Source organism: Zea mays, chromosome 9 (assembly GCF_902167145.1).
Source record: "Zea mays cultivar B73 chromosome 9, Zm-B73-REFERENCE-NAM-5.0, whole genome shotgun sequence".
Classification (NCBI taxonomy): domain Eukaryota; kingdom Viridiplantae; phylum Streptophyta; class Magnoliopsida; order Poales; family Poaceae; genus Zea; species Zea mays.
The window spans coordinates 41,862,493-41,882,593 of NC_050104.1; the positions used below are offsets into that span (position 1 = coordinate 41,862,493).

Here is a 20,101-nt window from a genome sequence, read left to right on the forward strand (position 1 = left end):
TGTTTACTTGGAGCAGCAGGAAGGCCGCAAGAAGCGGCGTACGGACAGAGCCGCCCGTGCAGCGGCAGCAGCTGCAGCAGCCGCTGCGCAGGCCGAGCTTGGAGATCAGCCGCAGACTCCATCCGATCAGATTGCATACCGTGTTCGTCGTCTCACCTCCCGGCCTCGCTCCTCCACTCACACCTCCGCTTCCACTCCGCCACCCACTCTGCCTGCTCCCGTCACTCCTATTGCCCCATCCACCTCCACAGCCATACCCACTACCTCCACTACGCCAGCTTCCACTGCTTCCCCTGCTCCCACTCCCGCTTCAGCTCCTCCTGTCCCTCCACCTCGATTCCGGGAGCGTGATGAGACTGAGGTTCGTCCTCTGGTTTCGGATCCTCGACTATTTGACCTTCAGCGTGCTACAGCGGCACGGGTACGTAGGTTCAGATACGTACCCGTGGAGTCTTGGCTACCAGCTCAGAGAGACCCTGCAGCAGGTGACCTTTTCAGCACACGTATTCAGGAGTCGTTTTTCAGAGCTCAGATGTCTGCTCAGATAGCTCTGCGAGTGCACCGGCTTTTGGATCTTCCAGCCTTTCTGCTTGCAGCCGGTGCTGACTCTGAGGCGCATCTCACCTATCTGCCTGGCCTTCAGACCCTTCTGATTATCAGCGGCAGGTATGTTGAGGAGTGGGTCCGAGTCTTTTACGCCTCTGTTTGGATAGACCCGGATCATCACTGGATGAGGTTTCGCTTTGAGCGTGAGGATGTCACAATTACTGCCAGTCAGATCCGCCAGCTATTTGGATTCCCCGAGTCGACGACTCGCCTTCACAGACTCTGCTACGGCACTTCTGACCCTCCTCGTCGCCCTCACGGCAGTGTGGCTCTGGGTACAGCTCACGTCGCGGCTCTGTTCCGCCCGCCTTTCACAGATGGGTCGCGACGTTCACCGGCAGATTTTACTACAACAACAAAGTACTTATATGAGCTCATCAGACGGACTCTTCTGCCGAGGATGGGATACAGGGAGGCTTCCACTCATATTCAGCTTTGGCTCCTTGGTGCCCTGGTCTCCCACTCTAAGTTTGACGTTGTGGACTTCCTGATTTGTGAGATCGAGGACACCGTTCTGGATGGGATTCGTGCTCGTCGGCAGTTGCCATATGCTCACTACATGTGCCACATCTTTGCGCAGCTGATTCAGCCCCCTCGATTTCAGAGCACCCTTGAGGCCTCACGCCTTGTTTTTGGATCCTACCGTCCTGCGCCTGAGATTCCTGTGCCAGCTTCTGCTTCTGTGTTTGACTCTCAGGCCGAGGATGCAGCTCTTCGACAGTTTGACACTCAGGGTACAGCGGCTGATGATGATGATGATGATGATTTTGGGGTTCCTCCTCCGCCTCCGCCTCCTATGCCTCCACACTCACATGATCATGAGGCTGGGAGTTCTAGTGCTGCCCCTGCTCCTCCTCAGGCTATGGACCCTGCTCTTGCTTCGATTCTGGCCAACCTGGCGGCCGAGCAGGCCCGGTTATCCGAGAGGATGCCCTCGATGTTTCAGAACATGTAGGACAGGCAGGATGCACTTCAGCAGCAGCTACTTCAGGATCGGGCTGAGACTAGGGCATTCATGGCTCTTATGCTTCAGCATTCACTACAACACTTGTGACCTTTTGTGACGTTCTCTTTATGTTACCAAACTTTGAATTTATGTCAATTTTTGAAATTTATGACATATCCGTGACGAAAATCGCTTTGTCACCTATCATGCGTGGCATTGCATCATCTGTGACGTTTCATGTTTTTCCGTCATAGATTTAGTGACATGTTATATGTCGTCATAGTTTTATGACACGCTATTTTCGTCACTAACCATCTCTAAAAAATGCCACATCATGCTTCCACGTAGGATAGAAAACGTCATAAAAGTAAACATGCAAATGACATGGCATGACAAGAATCTTACGTGGCATCTATGATTATGACAATTTTATTCGTCATAACATATTTAGCCGTAAGCCAATTTGTTTCACCATATTTTTTTGCATTTTTATTTTTTAATCTGGTAGCCTAGCGTAGAAATAATGCAACCAATTTATTTTACCCTATTTTTGACCTTTTATTTTTAACTATGTAGCCAACAGCTGTTAACCGACATAGAAACTGTAGCACCCTGCTGGAACCAGCGGTGGGTTGCAACAGCCAATTTGTTTCACAAATCACAATGTACTATAAACAAAATCTATTGTAATTAAACAAACAATCAATGACCATCACATATACTTAGCAACATATGATCGTAGATATCATTTATCAATAAACAAATCCTTCAAAATTGTCAATACAAGCATCGTGTTTCATCACCAGCATCATGTAGTGTGCCGATAAGAGTACCAAAATAAAATAGCAAAATCAAAAATGTCATCATGTTTTCATCACACTAGCTGCAAAGGATAGTACCAAAAGAACAGCAAAATAAGGGCCATACGGTAGCAAAGGGCCACACAAAAATGAATCGACCAACTACTTATTGAGGCTAAAGAGACGACGAAGGAGAGCATTGGTCTCATCTGCTCCTTTTTGTAGATCATTAATCTTTTCTAACTCCTTAGCCCTTGCTTCTTCTGATTCTTCTACCTTCTGCTTGAGGGCATTTAACTGAGCTCTAACCTCTAATGAGTTTTGCTTCTCTGATTCAAGTTCTGCCTCAAGTTCTGCCACACGTGTAGGATCAGAACCATTGCTGCTTTTCTTTGTGGCAGGTACAAGACCAATATTTTGAAGAAATTTTGATGAAGCCAACACTTGAGCAACTGCTTCTGTAGGGGTCTTAGATTCTTTCCCTTCTACTCCAGGTTCAGCCACAAGTGCTTCCATTGTGTCCTATGAATGGGAAGGTTTAAAAATAAGACAAGAGGTATGGATAAAATGAAACCAAAACAAGCAATAGCATATCAAAATATATGTCATCTCTATTATACAAGTAGCACATCATATCTTTTATTCAAGTAGCATTGTTTTCTACCTAGTATATGTTATCTCTACTATACAAGTCATGTTCCTACATGTAGAATTACTCTAGTGTTCTGTATTATAGAAGTAGCAATACAGGGAAGTGTTCTCTATTATACATGTCATCTCTATTATACAAGTAGCATTGTTCCTCACCTATCAAAATGCACAAGTAGCATTTTCATCTCTATTAGACAAGTCATCTATGTTATTCTGTTGCTCTCTATTATACAAGTAGCATATCATCTCGATTATACAAGTAGCATATCAAAAAGCATTGTCAATTCTGAGCCAACATAGTCACTTAAACTTTGATTCAGAACACTAAACTGATTCAGAGTAGTACACATGGAGAGATGTTTGATTCAGATCAACAAAGCAACACACATGGAAAAAATGAACATAATAGATTTTGATGAGAATAGAACATAAAAGTTCCTTAATAAGATATACCCAGAACAGACCAGAGCAGAACAAATGTTTGATTTGGAACAGAACAGTTCCTTAATTCAGAATAGAACAGTACCTAGAACAGTATGCATGGTCCAAGAGTGAGGCTTCCATACATATACAATGTTATACAGAAAATGGAGCAAGCATGATTTTATATGGTTATTTGAAATCAATTAATAACACTACAACAACATTATCTGAAATGAATAAATAAAACTATAGTTGAAAAGGGAGCATTCACTTACAATTGCTTCCTTTACATGCTCAGCAAAACCAGTCTTGCTGCTACAATGGCACTCTTTAAAAAGATCAATTGCACTTGGTGGTGCATCTCCATATTTGGCTTGCTTCTAAAATACATGCAAACAATTTCTAAATGTAAGCTTAGAGCATAATGATAGGTGAGGAATACTTGAACACACATTGTATATGTATATTTACCACGGCATGCATATGTGCAATGTAACTCCGAGATCCTGTCTTTTGCTGGAACCGAACTTTGCCACGAATCACTTTGTTGTTCACACACTTGTCCTATAAAACCATTTTTTTTTGTAAAATTAGAAACATATAGTAAAGTATGTTCCTACATGTTCCTTTCAACAAGGTATGTTTTGTTGGAATACTAGCTATGTTACTGCCTGTTTCTTTCAACAGCCGATCAGGGTGAGGAGTTGGGGAAGATGATGATGTAGGAGAAGCCACTGTGCGGCATTGTCGATGAGGCATCACCAGCACCACTGTTCCCTCATGGTCGAAAAGTCCTTGGCCCGTGGACGGCCAGTCCAGCCGGCACGACGCTACCCAGCATAATTCTACCCCGCGCCCATCCCCACCTACAGGCCCTAGCTCCTAGACGGGCAGTCCAGTCGGTGCGCCGCTACCCTGCCTACGCCCCACCTCACCTACATTAGTTACGGTGTAGAAAAATCTATGCTCCTACTACAGTTCTCCATGTTCTCCTCCCCTATTTTCTTTGGATGTTTGTCCTGTTTTTGGTTGCTTCTTGGTAGTGAAGTGAACTGGGTGCATGGAAAGGGATGCTAGGTCCCATCTGCACATTACTTTATGTGCTGATGTGCTCAATCAACAACCACATAGCAGCTTTGTGTCTTTGGGAGATGATTTTACTGCTGAGATGCCTGAGCAAATTGCGTTGAACTGGTAGTGGGCTTCCATGGCTTTAAGCTCTAATCTAAAACTATAAATATCAAAGAAATTTTATTTTTATCATAATATTTTAGAGTCTCCAAAATAAATGAATGATGTTGGTGTTATGGAAGTTTGCTGATGGTTCACACTGCCCTATCCATAAAATGTTACAATAAAACTAAAAAAAAATGTCCACCTACTTTTATGCTGCAATAAAAGAAAAAAATTAGATCATGTTTGTGCTGACATAAATAAATGTTATAAGCATAGACCTTGAACCAATTGAAATATGAGCCACTCTAGTCTTTGCTTGCAAACAGTGCTGAGACCCATCTTTGGATGATCAACAGATAACTATAGATAAACATACTTAAACATAGCAGCACAACTCTTTATTTTATATGAATTTGATTGTTCCAAATCATACTAATAGATAATATTTCAAATGCACGCGGAGCGCGAGAAAGTTACTAGTAAAGGATACAACTATGTGTTCAAAGAGCAAATAAAAAAGCTTTGATATTATTTATTTTGTGTGTGTTTCAGATAGTTATCTCTTTTTAACTTAAAGATGCATAAGACTCTTGCATGCTTAATAAAACCAGTATTTTTTTAGAAAACAACAGTAACCAACAGTTTATCCTCAAAAGCAGAGAACACAAATTGTTGCATCCATTGCAACTAGTAACTCTATACCTTGTGCTTTGGGGTAGACCACATATTCACTAGTTGCATCCATTGCTCATCTGTCATAGTACTCAACGGTGATGTTGTTCTCACTTTGTCTGCTGCCACACCATTAAAGTAAGCCTTTTTGAGCTTATATCTCATTTGTCGCTGATTACACCTCATCAAATCAGCACATGCATATCTGACATCTTTGTTTTTGGTGTCTACGGCAAATTGACCCTAGTAAAAGCATGCACATTAGAATAGAGAGGTTCATAGTGTCTAATGAAATTGGATAGAACAATTTGTAAGGTAAGGTGTCATTTCGAATAGAGGAAACATATGCAATTCTTTCAGCCATAGTTCTTTTAGCAATGTATGAAATAAAGTACGTGCACCTGCTAACTATATGCTAATAAATTGGCAATATAGGACATAGGCCCTACCACCCTATTCATTTTATGTTGTAGGAAGGAATACTATTTACTTACACCAATTCTTCCGACGAAGTCTTCCAAATAGGACTTGTCATTCTTGTATTCCTTCCAGTGTGTCAGGATCGGCATATGTTGCCTAATTGCAATTCCTCCTTCCGATGCAAGCATTGCAGCTTGCATAGGAACCTCTGGACGTCTCTTCCCTTCAGTGATGACCAATGGGATCTTAGTGTTTAAGCCTCGACTTATCCGTTCCAATTGTCTGCCCATACTTTTTCCCCTTATCCATTTATCTGTCATGACCTCTGCTTGACCTAAAAATAATGAACATTTTCACAAAATTAGTGCAGATTATAATCAGTTTAATGCTAATTTGTAGAACATATTTGTTGCAGTATGGATCATTGTTTTCTTGCCTTCATCACAAATCTGAATCTCGTCATCATGTTGTGTAGAACAATTGGCAGAAATCAATGCATGCTCTTCTGTATTTGTAGTCGAACCATGAAGATCTTTATCAGCTGAAGATATTTCCTTTGTCTTCTGTCTAGTTACTCTACGAACTTGGTCTTCTGCATTAGGTGCTAGCACTCTCTTGGATCCTTTTGTTCCTCCAGAAACAGTAGACATGTTGGTGTTCCTTCTTTGACAGTTTAAAGGTACATCCTGCATGGCCTTATATGCATGATACAAGAATTAAACCCAAATTGATCTTATTGCACGTTGAGCACAAATAAGTAATAAACTAATAACAATAAAGGACTACAAGAAGAAATATAAGCACCTGATCAGCCACATGATGATCATTGTCTTCATTATGATCCGGTTCATACAATGAAACAAAGTCATCATGAGCGATAGAGTTCTTCCTTGTTTTACTTGATCGAATAAGTGATGTTAATCCAGTTATACCAAGGCTTCTCAACATGTTGTTGTTCCTCATCACATTTAGAGCCCTCTCTTTTTCATAGTCAGTAATTGGCACATCTGAACAAACATTAAAAATAGACAAAATATGAGTGTTCTCCTATTAACCATTCCCTAAAACATGTAATTTGTATACGCTGACCTACCTATTGAACAACTAGCTTTAATTTTAATGCAACAAATAATTAACTCAATGAATCTAAACGTCGCCTTAGCCAGAAAAGTATATGAAACCACATTTCCATTGCTGATGAACTAATTGCAGCAAGTGACTAAGATCTAAACCAGCCAAGCCATGTGATTTTCTATAGTAGCATCAAACATCTATATCTTATATATGCAACAAATGGCTATGTATGCCATATGGTTTTCTACAATAGCAAAAATCGTCTATATCTTACATAATTTTCAAGTTAGAATACAGTATCACTAATTGATTTCAATTTATTTTCACACAAAAAACAAGGAGCAAAGCTGATTGACATGAATTGGCTAAGCCTCTAGTTATTAGCCATGAAAGATGCATGTGCCTTGAATTGCCATGACGACGCAGCAACTAAAAGGTCTGGGCAAGCTAGGAGGGTGGTGCAGCTAGGGGAAAACACGACAACTAGGGAAGGGCGGTGCAGCAATGAAGGACTGCAGGGGCAGCCCTTACTGTGCGACGGCAGTACCGGTCCTTGCTGGGCGACGCAAGCAATATCTATGTATGAAATTTTTGTCACTTACCACCACCAAGGTCTGTGCGTGTTGTTTCTCCAACCATCCTTCCAGGGGGCATCTTAATCTCGGCCAGGCAGCGAAGAGCGGATCGACAATGACGGTGGATGGGGCGACGACGAGGAGGTGGACGGATGGGGCGACGACGAGGAGGTGGACGGATGGGGCTGTGGCGACGAGGATGGGGCGGTGGATGCGGCGGCGAGGTGGACGGATGGCGCGGTGGATGCGGTTGGAGGCGGTGGATGCAGCAGTGAGGTGGACGATGGGGCTGTGGCGACGAGGATGGGGCGGTGGATGCGGCGGCGAGGTGGACGGATGGCGTGGTGGATGCGGTTGGTTGTAGAATTTATTTTAGGTTTAGAGTTAAAGGCGATGGTGTATATAGATTACGCTAGAATTTGGTGGCGGGGTGGCTGATTTGGTGTGATTATTTGGCGGGCATAAAAATTTAGAGGCTATTTAACAATTATTAAATTGTAGACTTATATTTAATAAACTGTCTGAAATATATTATGAAATGTGAATTCTGTGATGCACACACGTGTTCTGAAAATCCGAGTTGCACAAAAATGTGTTCTGAAATCTGAGTTGCACATAAGGTGTTCACAAGCACATAAATAAAAATGAGTTCACTTCTAAAAGTTCTGAAATGTGTGTGTTCTAAGGCTGTCTCCAGCGAGAGACGCCAAAGCGTCCTTTACCTTAAATATAGCGTTTCTCGTCGTTCGCAAGGCATCCAGCAATGACCTGTAAATGTTTCGCTAAAATAGTGGACGTCCTTGTCGTCCGTTAAATCTGACACACTTTTGTTTACTGGCTAAAGCTTCTCGTCAGTTACGGCAGTCCGTTTCTTAGAACGGATCCACAGTCGACTGTCTGCGCCGTCTTCCCCAGCGCTCGACTGCTCTCTCTGCCCGGCGCTCGTCGAGCTCGTCTGGGCTCCCCGACGGTCTTCCCCGGCGCTCTCCCTCCCGAGCGCTCTCCACGCCCGTGCAGGAGCTCGTATGCGCTCGTCTGCGCCCGTGCAGGAGCTCGTCTCCACCCTCGTCTGCGCTCGTCTGCCCCGGCGCTCTCCCTCCAGGCGCTCCAAGGTATCCTCGCGAGTGCCCCTTTCTCTTCACTGGCGCTCCTCTCCCTGGTGGTCGGCCGTGTAGCCGTAAATCTTGAGCAGCTCGTCGTAGGTTCCTTCCGCGCGGCCATGGAGAAATCTCCAAGATCCATTCCTATCGGATCTGGACCTGCTAGGGCCGACACACGCAAAGATGTCGCAGAAGCTGCAGATGGGAGTAGGCGCACAGGCATCGTCGACACGAGCAACATTGATTATGGCTCTAGTAGATAACATAATCCGGTACGTTTTACTGTAAATAACATAATGTGTTATTATAGTAGCAGTCAATACTATAATGTGATATTGAATCTCATTATTCATTTGGTTGTAGGCGCAGAGATATAATCGAGTTTGGGATGGTCTTTTAGACGCTATTAGACAGATGCAATTATCTGCCGATGAGTTGAGGAAGTTGAGCTGCCGCAATCATGTGCCTGAGTATTTGGATATGTTGCACAAGAATTGCTTCAGGGACAGATGAAGCTCTGCATTGCACTGGTTCTGTTCTATCAGGTAATAAAGATGACTACCAGAAACCAATAATATTTTAGTTTCAAGACAAACATCCAGATATTGTCCAGTGGCTTATTAGTCTTACATAACAGCGCTGAGTGAAAAGCTGTATGTAATCAAAGGAGGATGTGGAGCTGCAAGGTGTTGTATACATCTTAATGCCTTATAGTTATTTGCTTTGACTCTTCTTACCCAGCAATATTCATTTGCCCAGCAAGCTTCATTTGCAGAAACAAGTATCCAGCAAGGTTCAATTGCAGAAACTAGTACCCAGATTGTTTAGACCATAAAGTGAAAGCAGTAATGCGTGGAGTGGAATTGGAGATTGTGAACTGATGCTGAATTGAAGCTTACAAATCAACATAGAGTTCACTTCTCACAATTTGACTGAAATACTTGTTGTATTAAAACTGACAGTGACAGTAGCGAGTTCAGTTATTAAAAAAATCAAACAAATAACAGTAGCGAGTTCAGTTATTAAAAAATCAAACAAATTACAGTAGCGAGTTCACTTCTTAAAAATCAAACACAGAACAACATAGAGTTCACTTCTCACAAATAACAGTAGCGAGTTCACTTCTTAAAAATCAAACAAAAATATGCTACTCGTTATCGCTGAAATCATCATTATCATTGACAAGAGTTGTTGATTCTTCATTATCACTAGCATATTGCCATCCAGTTTCATCTTCATCGTCGCTTGTCCCATCCTCTTGCACTTCCTCTTGTCGTTGCACCCGAAATTCATCAACCACACTTACACTGACATTAACAGAACCGTCAGCATCCTGATGTTCAATCATCTCCGTATCTCCTTCATTAACTTGCACTTCAAAACCTACACATGTATCATCTTGGTATGACAGTCCTGAGGCACTAGGTATTTCATCAATGTCGTTTTCAGCCACACTCCACAAGTGCCTATGTGTAAATTTTTGAACAATCTTCCAGCTTCCAGCATTCTTGATGTCTTGCAAATAAAATACCTTAGTTGCTTGTGCTGCTAAAATAAAAGCATCATTTTTGTACCAGCGACTACTGTGGTTGATGCTTCTAAAATATCCATCACATTTCATATTAACTTTCTTGCTATGAGTGTCAAACCAATCACACTGGAATAGAACAACTGTCCGATGCTCCATCAAATCTGAGTTATACTGCAACTCAATTATTTCTTTTAAGCAGCCATAAAAATCAATGCATTCATTATTATGAGTGCCCTCAACCATGACTCCACTGTTTTGGGTTCTTCTATTTCTCTCACGGTCAACGGTGTGGTACCGGACACCATCAACAAGACATGCAGAAAAAATTCGAACTCGCAAATCCGGTTCACATGCCAATGCATATAGGTCGTCATCAATGCCTTCTCCCTCAACAAATCGCAATCTTGCAATCTAAAGACATAAAAGTACATGGTGAAAACAAGTCCAATTACTGATGTTGATGATATGAACTTGAAACTCACATGCTTCTTAAACCATGAGGAAAATTGCTTCTCAATGGTTTTTTCAACATCAATAGTCCCTTCATTCTCTAACTCTTCCTTGTACATCCTGATATGGTATATATTAGAGACAAGAATAGCAATTCATATAAAAACAATGACAAGTGTATAAGGAAATGCGTACTTTATATATGGCTCCACTTCTGAACAATTGTTTAGAACATACCAAACCATCTTATTGTAATCATCTTCAAGGTATGTAATTCTTGGCGCTCCAAGAAGTTCAACTCCATGCTGAAAAACATAAAATCTACCTCTTCTCATATCAACACGCTCTTTGTTCCTACCCTCCCGATTGTGTCATGTGTCAACATCATCGAAGTACCTTGAGCAAGCTGTCAAGCACTCATTAGCAACATATGCTTCTGCAATGGATCCTTCAGGTCTAGCCATATTTCTTACAAAACATTTCAACGTACACAACCTTCTTTCCACTGGATACATCCACCCATATTGTACTGGTCCTCTTAGGATTGCCTCGTCAGGTAAATGAATAGCCAAGTGCAGCATCACATCAAAGAAAGAAGGAGGAAATATTTTCTCAAGTTTGCACAAAATGATTGGGATTTCAACTTTCATTCTTTGTAAAACATCCAACTTCAATGTCTTAGCACATAACTGCTGAAAGAAAATACCTAATTCAGCAAGTGCTTCATATATGTCCTTATTCATGATTCCTCTAATAGCAACAGGTAAAATTCTTTGAAGAAGGATATGACAATCATGAGTTTTCAATGCTTGGAGGTTGCATCCATCAGTACTAAAACATGTTGCTAAGTTAGAAACATAGCCATCAGGGAATTTCACACTTCTCAAAAAGTCACAAAAAGCAACCTTCTGTGTTTTATTCATTGTGTATGGTGCATGCGGAACACTGTATGAGTCCCCATTATGCTTTAAGTGTAAATGTTTCCTTATGCCCATGTCCTCCAAATCAAGCCTAGCATTAATGGTGTCCTTTGTCTTTCCAACAATGTCAAGAAATGTACCAAGAAAGTACTCACATATATTTTTTTCAATGTGCATTACATCAAGATTGTGGCGCAACTTCAAACTTGACCAATATGGCAAATCCCATAGACATGATCTTCGCTTCCAACATTGACCTTCTATTTCCCTCTTTCTCTTTTTGCTTTTAGTATGTTTTCCTGGTCTTACATCTTTTACCCTCTCCAATTGTTGGAGCAACTCATCTATGCTAAATTCCTCTGGCTTCTCACGTTGTTCACTATGACCATCAAAAGTTTTATTTCTCCTCCAAAGATGATCTTTTGGAAGGAAACGTCGATGATAAACATAGCATATCTTGTTCCTTATTCTTTTGGAGCAAGGATTTTTGTCACAATGCACACAAGCGTAATAGCCTTTTGTGACCCGACCTGATAATGTGCTCAGAGCTGGATAGTCGTGAATGCACCATATAACTGCAGAATGTAGTTCAAAATTGTTTCCACTCAATGCATCCCAAGTAGTGACACCTTTCCAAAGCTCCAACAACTCTTCAATAAGTGGTTCCATAAAGACATCAAAATCCTTTCCTGGGCATTCTGGGCCAGGAATGAGTAGACCCATAATGAAGTTGGATTGTTCCATACATTCCCATGGAGGAAAGTTGTACGGTATAAGAAATACTGGCCACATGCTATATGATGAGCTCATTTTTCCAAAAGGATTGAAACCATCACTAGCGAGCCCAAGCCTAATGTTCCTTGCATCTTCTGCAAACCAGCCGTATTTTCTATCAAAATCTTTCCATGCCTCCCCATCAGCTGGATGACTAAGCTCATTCTCCACATGTTTCCTCTTGAACTTATGCCATTGTGCCTGTTTTGCTATTTCTTTGGAAGCAAACATTCTCTTTAGCCTAGGGATCAAAGGAAAATGGCGCAGTACCTTCTGAGGAATCCGTCTATTTGTATCTTTCCATCTTGATTCACCGCAAATTGGACATTGATCGTGCTTTGCATAGTTCTTCCGAAACAAAACACAGTTATTTAGGCACACATGGATTGAAACATACCCAAGTCCCAGTGCACGAATAAGTTTATTTGCATCTCCAAAAGATGAAGGAAGGGAGCAATTAGGAAATGCTGATGTCAACAACTTCAGTACTGCAGTGAAGCCAACATTGCTGATACGATAAAACGACTTAATATGAAGCAACTTCACCACAAACGAAAATCTTGTATAAGTTGCACTAGGATAAAGTTCTTGTTTCATCTCCTCTAGTATATCTCCAAACATAGATTTCCTTTTATCTTCATCTTCGGCTGTGTATAACTCCTCTACCATACCATTAATCCTATCACCAAGATCTTCATCTTGATTCATACCAGCATCTTCATTGAAACTCACATGTTCATCCTGCTGGTCACCATTTTCATTAATTATGTCATCCATGGCTTCTCCATGATACATCCACCTAGTGTATGTACTAGCCATCCCATGAAGATATAAGTGGTCCTCCACCTGTCCTCTATGTCCACTAAGACGATTCAAACACTTGCGGCATGGACAAAGTATTTCTTCATTCACATTAAATCGCTCTGTTACAAGCTGCATGAACTCACTAACTCCTTCCAGGTGTGGCTTGCTGAATAGTGTTGCATTGATCCATGATCTGTCCATCTATGGATGGCAAAATTATTTTAGTGCCAAAAACAAATCAATGTTGCAGCAAGGTAATAGAAGTGAAAAACTTTGTAAATTATAATTGTATTATTGTTATGCCACCACTTACCACTATCAAACAATATGCCTTTTCTATCTACCGAATCCAACCACCTTGAATACACTGACTACATAGAACAACAAACATCATTATCTCATATATCCTTAACCACTCCACCATATTGTTAATTGTAGTACCTATTTCATATAAAATAGATCTACATTGTTAAAGTAATCCTCACCGGGGGCAGCAAACTGGTGATGTACGTCGATGCCGAGGATGAAATCTGGTAGCACTGGTAGACTGCAGCACGGGCAAATCAGATCAATCATTGACGTTCCCTGCGGGCTACCTACTCCGGTGGCGGCTGCACAACAAGCCACCCCAGTCCCTTGTGGTAGCACCCACGGCTCTGGCGGCGGCTGCACAGCAGGCCACCCCAGTCCCTTGTGGGAGCGCCCAGGGCTCGGCCGGCGGCTGCACAACAGGCCCTCCAGCGGTGTGTGATGTGACGACGAGCACTAGACCTACGTACCTGCGTGGAGGAGGAATCTCAGCCAACAACGATGATGTAGATCTCGCCAAGATAATGGCGTGGTGTCGAATGAACACCCAGAACAGACAGATTTTGTTTGGAGGATGTAACTAATACCCGTAATGCACGTATAGTAATATGATGTCCATACCTATCAGAAGTCCTTGGTTAGTGAAGTGGTAAGAGCAAGTTTTTCTGCCCAAGACGTTGGGAGTTCGAATCCTTAAATCATGGATGTTTTTTTTGTACGTTTTATTCTCATTTAAACGTTTTGATTTTTTTAGAGAATTTTTCCTCGATTTTGTAGCATAGTATGATCGCCGGTTAAAAATTATAGCCAATTTTCAACATATATATTGATTTTTATTAATAACTACAACGGATATTTTAAACCATTAATTATTTGTAATATTTATGATGATATAGAATTGTCATATAGTTATGATGTTTACTTCTAGTATCTTATGACAACAAGATGTTTGTTACGATACGACGATTGACTAGTGTTGTGACGATTTCTCAATGCTATTAGTGACGCTTGCATAAATTCATCATAAAGTTGTCTTGCCACAAAAAAAACGTCATAAAACAAATTAGCCAATGACAAAAACTTTCATTGTCATGGGGTATTCGTCATAAAAGGCTACATGTGTTGTAGTGATTCTGGTATCTCAGTACCTCCGGTTCAGTCTGCTCCACCTCCTCCGCTTCACGCTCCAGTGGTGCCATCGATTTTGTCAGGACCCCCTGTTGGTACCTCTCCGCTCCGGCCGGTCACTTTGGCGTTCACCTCTCCGGTTCTCAGCTCTGTCTGCCCGCAGCCGCCAGTGCCACCAGCATCTGCTGTTACCACTACCGCTGTGGCAGTATCTGTCTCCGCTTCTGTTCCGGTAGCTCCTGCAGCGCGGCCTCAGTCCGAGTCAGTACCAGCTCCAGCTTCTACCGCAGATCCTGGATCCGAGCCTTACTCTGACCCTCCGCCGACGTTCGCTCTGCTGCCTCGACCACGACCGGATGCGCCCCCACCGCCTCCTCCTGCTTCAGATGTTTAGGTTCAGGTCCCTTTTGGTGTTTGACGCCAAAGGGGGAGAGATATGAGTTGTGAGAGCTAGGGGGAGTTAGAGAGTTAGTAGAGAGTCATGTTGATGTAATATATGTGTTAGAGAGTTAGTAGAGAGTCATGTTGATGTAATATATGTGCTTGCTACTCTCTGTACTAGCTTGATGTTTTTGGCTCACAAACTCGTCATATACTCTCATTGCTTATGATTGACTGTGTGTATTATGTTTTCACCTTATATTTTATCACTAGTCCTCTAGTTCTTGTTTCATTAATTTAACTTCACTCTTGTATGAACAAGAATCTGATGATGTGTATAAGCTCACTCTTATTATTATGGTACACGTTCTTTCTGTCAAAGATTACAGAGTATAACTAACCATTCTTTCTATTGACAGAAACTTCAAAACAAACTACTCTCACAAAACTTGTAGGGTTGTCATCAATCACCAAAAAGGGGGAGATTGAAAGCATCTAGGCCCCTGGTTGGTTTTAGTGATTAATGACAACGTAATATTAAATGTGACTAACGTGTGTTTTGCAGAGACAAATGGTAAGTTAGGTCGCATGACAGGTAGAAGTACTACAATGATGAAAACAATCCCGAAGATAAGAACTCGAAGCGACGGCTAAAACGACGAAACAAAAGGTGAAGGTCTACGGAGTCCGAGTGTCAAGGAGATGTGGACACTCGCATTTTAGTTAGGTCTTTTATTCTCTTTTAGTCGTACTATAAAGAGGGGTTGTCGATGAGTAGTTTGACCAAGAGAGTTCTAGTGTAGTGTTGGTGCACAATCACACTCATATACAGTGCTAGGTGTCACTCTAGAACTCACACACAAGTTAGAGCGAAAACTGATTTGAAAATCAGCTCAAAAACAAGAGTTAGTGTTTCTGGCTTTGGGGCACCGGACTGTCCGGTGTGCACCGGACTATCCGGTGCACCCTCTGCCAGGTGGGGCCAGGCTGGTCCACGGCAGAGGCTTTCCCCTCCGCAGAAACCCGAGAGCGCAGCTTTCAGAGTTGAATTTTAGTGGCACACCGGACACCGCACCGGACTGTCCGGTGTGCACTGGACAATGGACTGTTCACTGTCTGGTGCGCCATGAGTCCAACGGCTACCTGTCAGCACTAGCCGTTGGAAACGACCGTTGGCGCACCGGTGGCGCACCGGACTGTCCGGTGCGCCATCGCGCAGTGAAATGCCTGTAACGACTAGTTGGTGGGTGAGGGCTATTTATACCCCCTCCACCCACCATATTCAATGCCTTGCACTCCACATTTATTCCAGCACATTGCTAGAGCATTGCAAGCACCAAAAGCCTAGTGAGGAGATTAGAGAATCATAATCCGCGTTTGTTCCTCATTAGCGCTAGTGAGAGCCACCTAGAGCACACACCACTTGCATTAGGCTTCTCTTGGTCAAGCGAAAGTCTACGGCTTGTTACTCTTGGTGATCGGCATCACCTAGACGGCTTGGTGGCGTTGGGAGCTCGGTGATCACCGTGAAGATCTTGTTGGTGACCCGACTCAAGTTTGTAAGCGGTCTCGAGGGATCCACCGCGCCGGAGTGGCAAAGGATCATCTCGTAGTGAGCACTTGGTTCTTGCGAGGACCAAGGGGGAGCGATACCCTTGCGCGGGTGCTCCAACGAGGACTAGTGGAGAGTGCCGACTCTTCGATACCTCGGGAAAAATTGGAGGAGTCTTCTAAACTTTGCTTTACATTCCGCACTTAATTCAAGCACTTTACATTGTGTATTTGTTTAGCAAGTATTTGAAGTATTATCTTAGCTTTGTTGCATTTCTAGTATTATATTCTTAGTGCTAGTTGTTGGGGTGAAGTTGGGCTCAGCTCTTGCTTAGCTCTTGCTTAGGTTTTAATTAGTGTTGATTTTTAGAAAAGCCCAATTCACCCCCCTCTTGGGCATCGTGATCCTTTCATTGCCCTTCAAGCTTTTCTTGGACAAGTGCCGCACTTACCGCTGAGTGCGAAGCTGCTACATATAACAACAGAGGAGCCTCTGGCGTTGGTGGAGTTAACGTCGTTAGGTCTATCAAATATTGCTTCAGCTCTTCGAAGGCTCTCTGCTGAACTGGTCCCCATTGAAAAACTTCGGCTGACTTCAGCACTTTGAAGAATGGTAAATTTCTCTCTGCTGATCTAGATATGAATCTGTTGAGAGATGCCAGTCTTCCTGTCAATCGTTGAGCCCCCTTCTTTGTGCTTGGTGGTTCCATTCGAAGGATAGCTTCGATTTTATTTGGATTGCCTCAATCCCTTTTGTTGAAACTAGGCAGCCAAGGAATTTCCCCTTCTTTACTCCGAAAACACACTTTTCTGGATTCAGTTTTAGACCAGCCTGTCTAAAATTAGCGAAAGTCTCCTGCAGATCAGCAATGTGATCTTGCTTCGTGCTTTTTACAATGATATCATCAACATAAGTTAGCACATTTCTGCCTATCTGAGAATGAAGAACCTTTGCTGTCATTCTGCTGAAGCTTCCTCCAGCATTCTTGAGCCCCTCAGGCATCCAAAGGTAACAATATGTTCCGCTAGGGGTTATGAAGCTGGTTTTTGGCTCATCCTCCTTCTTCATCCAAATTTGATAATAGCCTGAATAACAATCCAACAGACTCATAAGTTCTGATGAAGCTGCTGCATCAACTAGGGAATCTATCCTTGGCAATGTAAACTCATCCTTCATACAAGCCTTGTTGAGATCAGTAAAATCAATACACATCCTCCATTTGCCATTGGCCTTTTTTACCATAACAGTGTTAGCCAGCCATTCTGGATACTTCACTTATCTAATGACTCCGGCACTGAGGAGTCTTTTTACTTCATTTCGAGCACCTTCGGCCTTGTCAGACATCTTCCGAAGCCTCTGCTTTCTAGGTCTGAAGGATGGATCAACATTGAGCGAGTGTTCAATAACATCCCTGTTGACGCCACAGAGATCGTTAGCCGACCATGCAAAGACATCTTTGTTTTTGAAGAGAAACCTTATCAGGGTTTTCTCCTGTTCCTCAGACAATTGAGATCCCAGCAGCACCTTCTGCTCTGCGATATCTTCGCATAAAAGCATGGGTTTCGGCTGATCGGCCGAAGCAACCTTCTCCCTTCTGTACTTGTACTGCTCACAAGCTTCGGCTTCATCTATATTGTGGATTGCCTTTGAATCAGTCCAATTTCCCTCGGCCTTTCTGGCAGCTTCCTGACTCCCATGAATAGCAATAGGTCCCTGATCCGAAGGTATCTTCATGCAAAGATATGCTGGATGAAGAATTGCTTCGAAAGCATTGAGTGTTCTGCGACCAATGATAGCATTGTAAGGATACTCCATGTCGACAATGTCAAACACAACTTGCTCAGTCCTTGTATTGTTGACGAATCCGAAGGTCACTGGCATGGTAATCTTACCAAGCGCTACAATTTGTCTTCCTCCGAAGCCACAAAGAGGGTGCGTAGCATCATGAATCTTGTCTTCGGGCTCTTGCATTTATCTGAAGGCCTTAGCAAATATAATATCCGCTGCACTGCCTGTATCAACCAAAACATTGTGGACCAGAAATCCTTTGATCACACAAGAGATAACCATAGCATCATTGTGTGGGTAATCCTTGAGCTGAAGATCCTCGGATGTGAGACCATCTTGACTTGATGAAGGGTCCTTGTACCCCTACATGTTGTACTCTTCTCTGTGCCTCCTTCTTCTGTTTCTTGTTAGCCGGCTCTGAGCATGAACCGCCTGTTATCGGGAGGATCAGCTTCGGAGCCGAAGCAGCTCCAGCTTGGTTCTTGAACGAAGCCATCAGCTCAAAAAGTGGAAGTGAGTTCATCGGAGGTGGGCGCCAATGTTGGGGACTTGTTCTCAAATGCTTCGAATTAAGAACAAGGCAACATAGAATGTTAAATGTTAAAGCCCTTCGTCCGCTGAAGCATTATTTCCTCAAGGATTTAATGAGCTTCGGACGAAGGTTATGAATAATATATCACGAAGATCACACTTTCGTGATCAAAGATAAAACAATGTGAAATGAAATAAAAGGTATAAAACATTATAAAAACATCAAGAATAAATAACATTATTCACTCATTTTATAATGTGAACTAAAATATTAAAACATAATATTTAAGTACGTTTGTACCTTCGCTTTGGCAGGAAACAATAATTCCAGAGTAATGTGTCAACAATTACGAAATTGCGTGAACAGTAAAGGAGTACTGTTCACTATTTATAGGCACAGGACATATCCTGTAAGAAATTACAATCATACCCCTTACAAAAGATTACAATTATGACTCAGACCCTTATGGACTAAAAAGTCATTCCATCTTTAAGTCGGTTCGATCCTTCGTCTTCGGATACGTTATAATATCGAAGCTTCATGAGTGGTAGCTTCGGTATCACGTATAAACAGGTTTTGTCGAAGGTGTTTCTTCCTGCAGGACCTTCGGCGACGAAGCATACCCCCAACATCGCTCATACCTATCTACCCCATCAATACAACCAGCATCAATTTCAAAATGAACACCACTATTACCCCTAGTAGCAAAACCCATCCTTTTTCCACATCAACAACGCCTTCAACACCAAGAAATCCTAGCGCTGCCACCATCATCCTAGCATCCAAACCAACCCTACCACCCCCACCACTACCAAAGCAAGAAGACTTTGCCGATCAAACCTTGAGGGGAGTAATCCACATGATCTCCAGAGGGTCCATCTCCGAGTTCAAAACAAAACGGCAAAAGAAAGACTGCTATCGAAGGGCAAACCATGTATCTCTCACTAGGCCCGTCGTCCAAACGAAGTGGTCACACGTGCCACTCACCTTCGATTACATCATTATAAGTTTGAAATATATGCTAGCTCAATGACAATCCTCAATAAGAAGTATAGAAGAGCTACTTTAACCTATAAGAAGGTCGTGCCTACTAGCGTTTAACACCATCCACAGCAGCACAAATCTAGTACCTGCAACAACATGGGTTCGAAAACCCTGAGTACGAAGTGTACTTTCACAAGCTTACCCGTCTAAGGAAAAAGACTCTCAAGGATATGCTGGCTTTTGGAGTCAAGGTAAAGCTTATCAAGATCCTAGGACTTTTTTTGCAGAAAAACTTACTATGAGTGGATCCTTAAAAATCCATTTTTCTTATCAGGTTAAGTAGTTACCTGCATCTAGAATTCTTTCTATCCTAGAACAAGCACTTGGCCTACACTAGCTGTCTTTTATCATCCCTTCAGTTCACTGGATTGCTACGTGTAAGTCAGTGACCAAGTGTTCATGTCCGAGAAGTAACGACGATCTGAATCGATTAATACCCAGCTGG

At 42.5% G+C, this 20,101-nt stretch overlaps 2 protein-coding genes across 3 annotated transcripts; both read right to left on the reverse strand.

Moving 5' to 3' along the window:
• Positions 1–2,514: 2,514 nt before the first annotated feature.
• LOC103638295 (uncharacterized) lies at positions 2,515–7,422 on the reverse strand. The gene is made up of 8 exons (XM_008661247.2): positions 7,374–7,422; positions 6,499–6,701; positions 6,131–6,380; positions 5,769–5,917; positions 5,305–5,517; positions 3,898–3,990; positions 3,702–3,806; positions 2,515–2,874 (listed from the first exon to the last, which is right to left on the reverse strand). The coding sequence occupies exons 1-8, from the start codon at positions 7,420–7,422 to the stop codon at positions 2,515–2,517; spliced, it is 1,422 nt and encodes a 473-aa protein (XP_008659469.1).
• Positions 7,423–9,429: 2,007 nt separating this feature from the next.
• On the reverse strand, positions 9,430–13,562 carry LOC103638296 (uncharacterized). Of its 2 annotated transcripts, none has more exons than XR_004852611.1 (5): positions 13,408–13,558; positions 13,236–13,293; positions 10,620–13,123; positions 10,457–10,544; positions 9,430–10,385 (listed from the first exon to the last, which is right to left on the reverse strand). XR_004852611.1 is itself a non-coding variant. In XM_035962523.1 (5 exons), the coding sequence occupies exons 3-5, from the start codon at positions 10,757–10,759 to the stop codon at positions 9,591–9,593; spliced, it is 1,023 nt and encodes a 340-aa protein (XP_035818416.1). In that variant the 5' UTR covers positions 10,760–13,123; positions 13,236–13,293; positions 13,408–13,562; the 3' UTR covers positions 9,430–9,590. The 2 variants fall into 2 exon arrangements, 1 of the variants encoding a protein (XP_035818416.1); XM_035962523.1 differs by having other exon boundaries at positions 13,408–13,562.
• Positions 13,563–20,101: the final 6,539 nt, after the last annotated feature.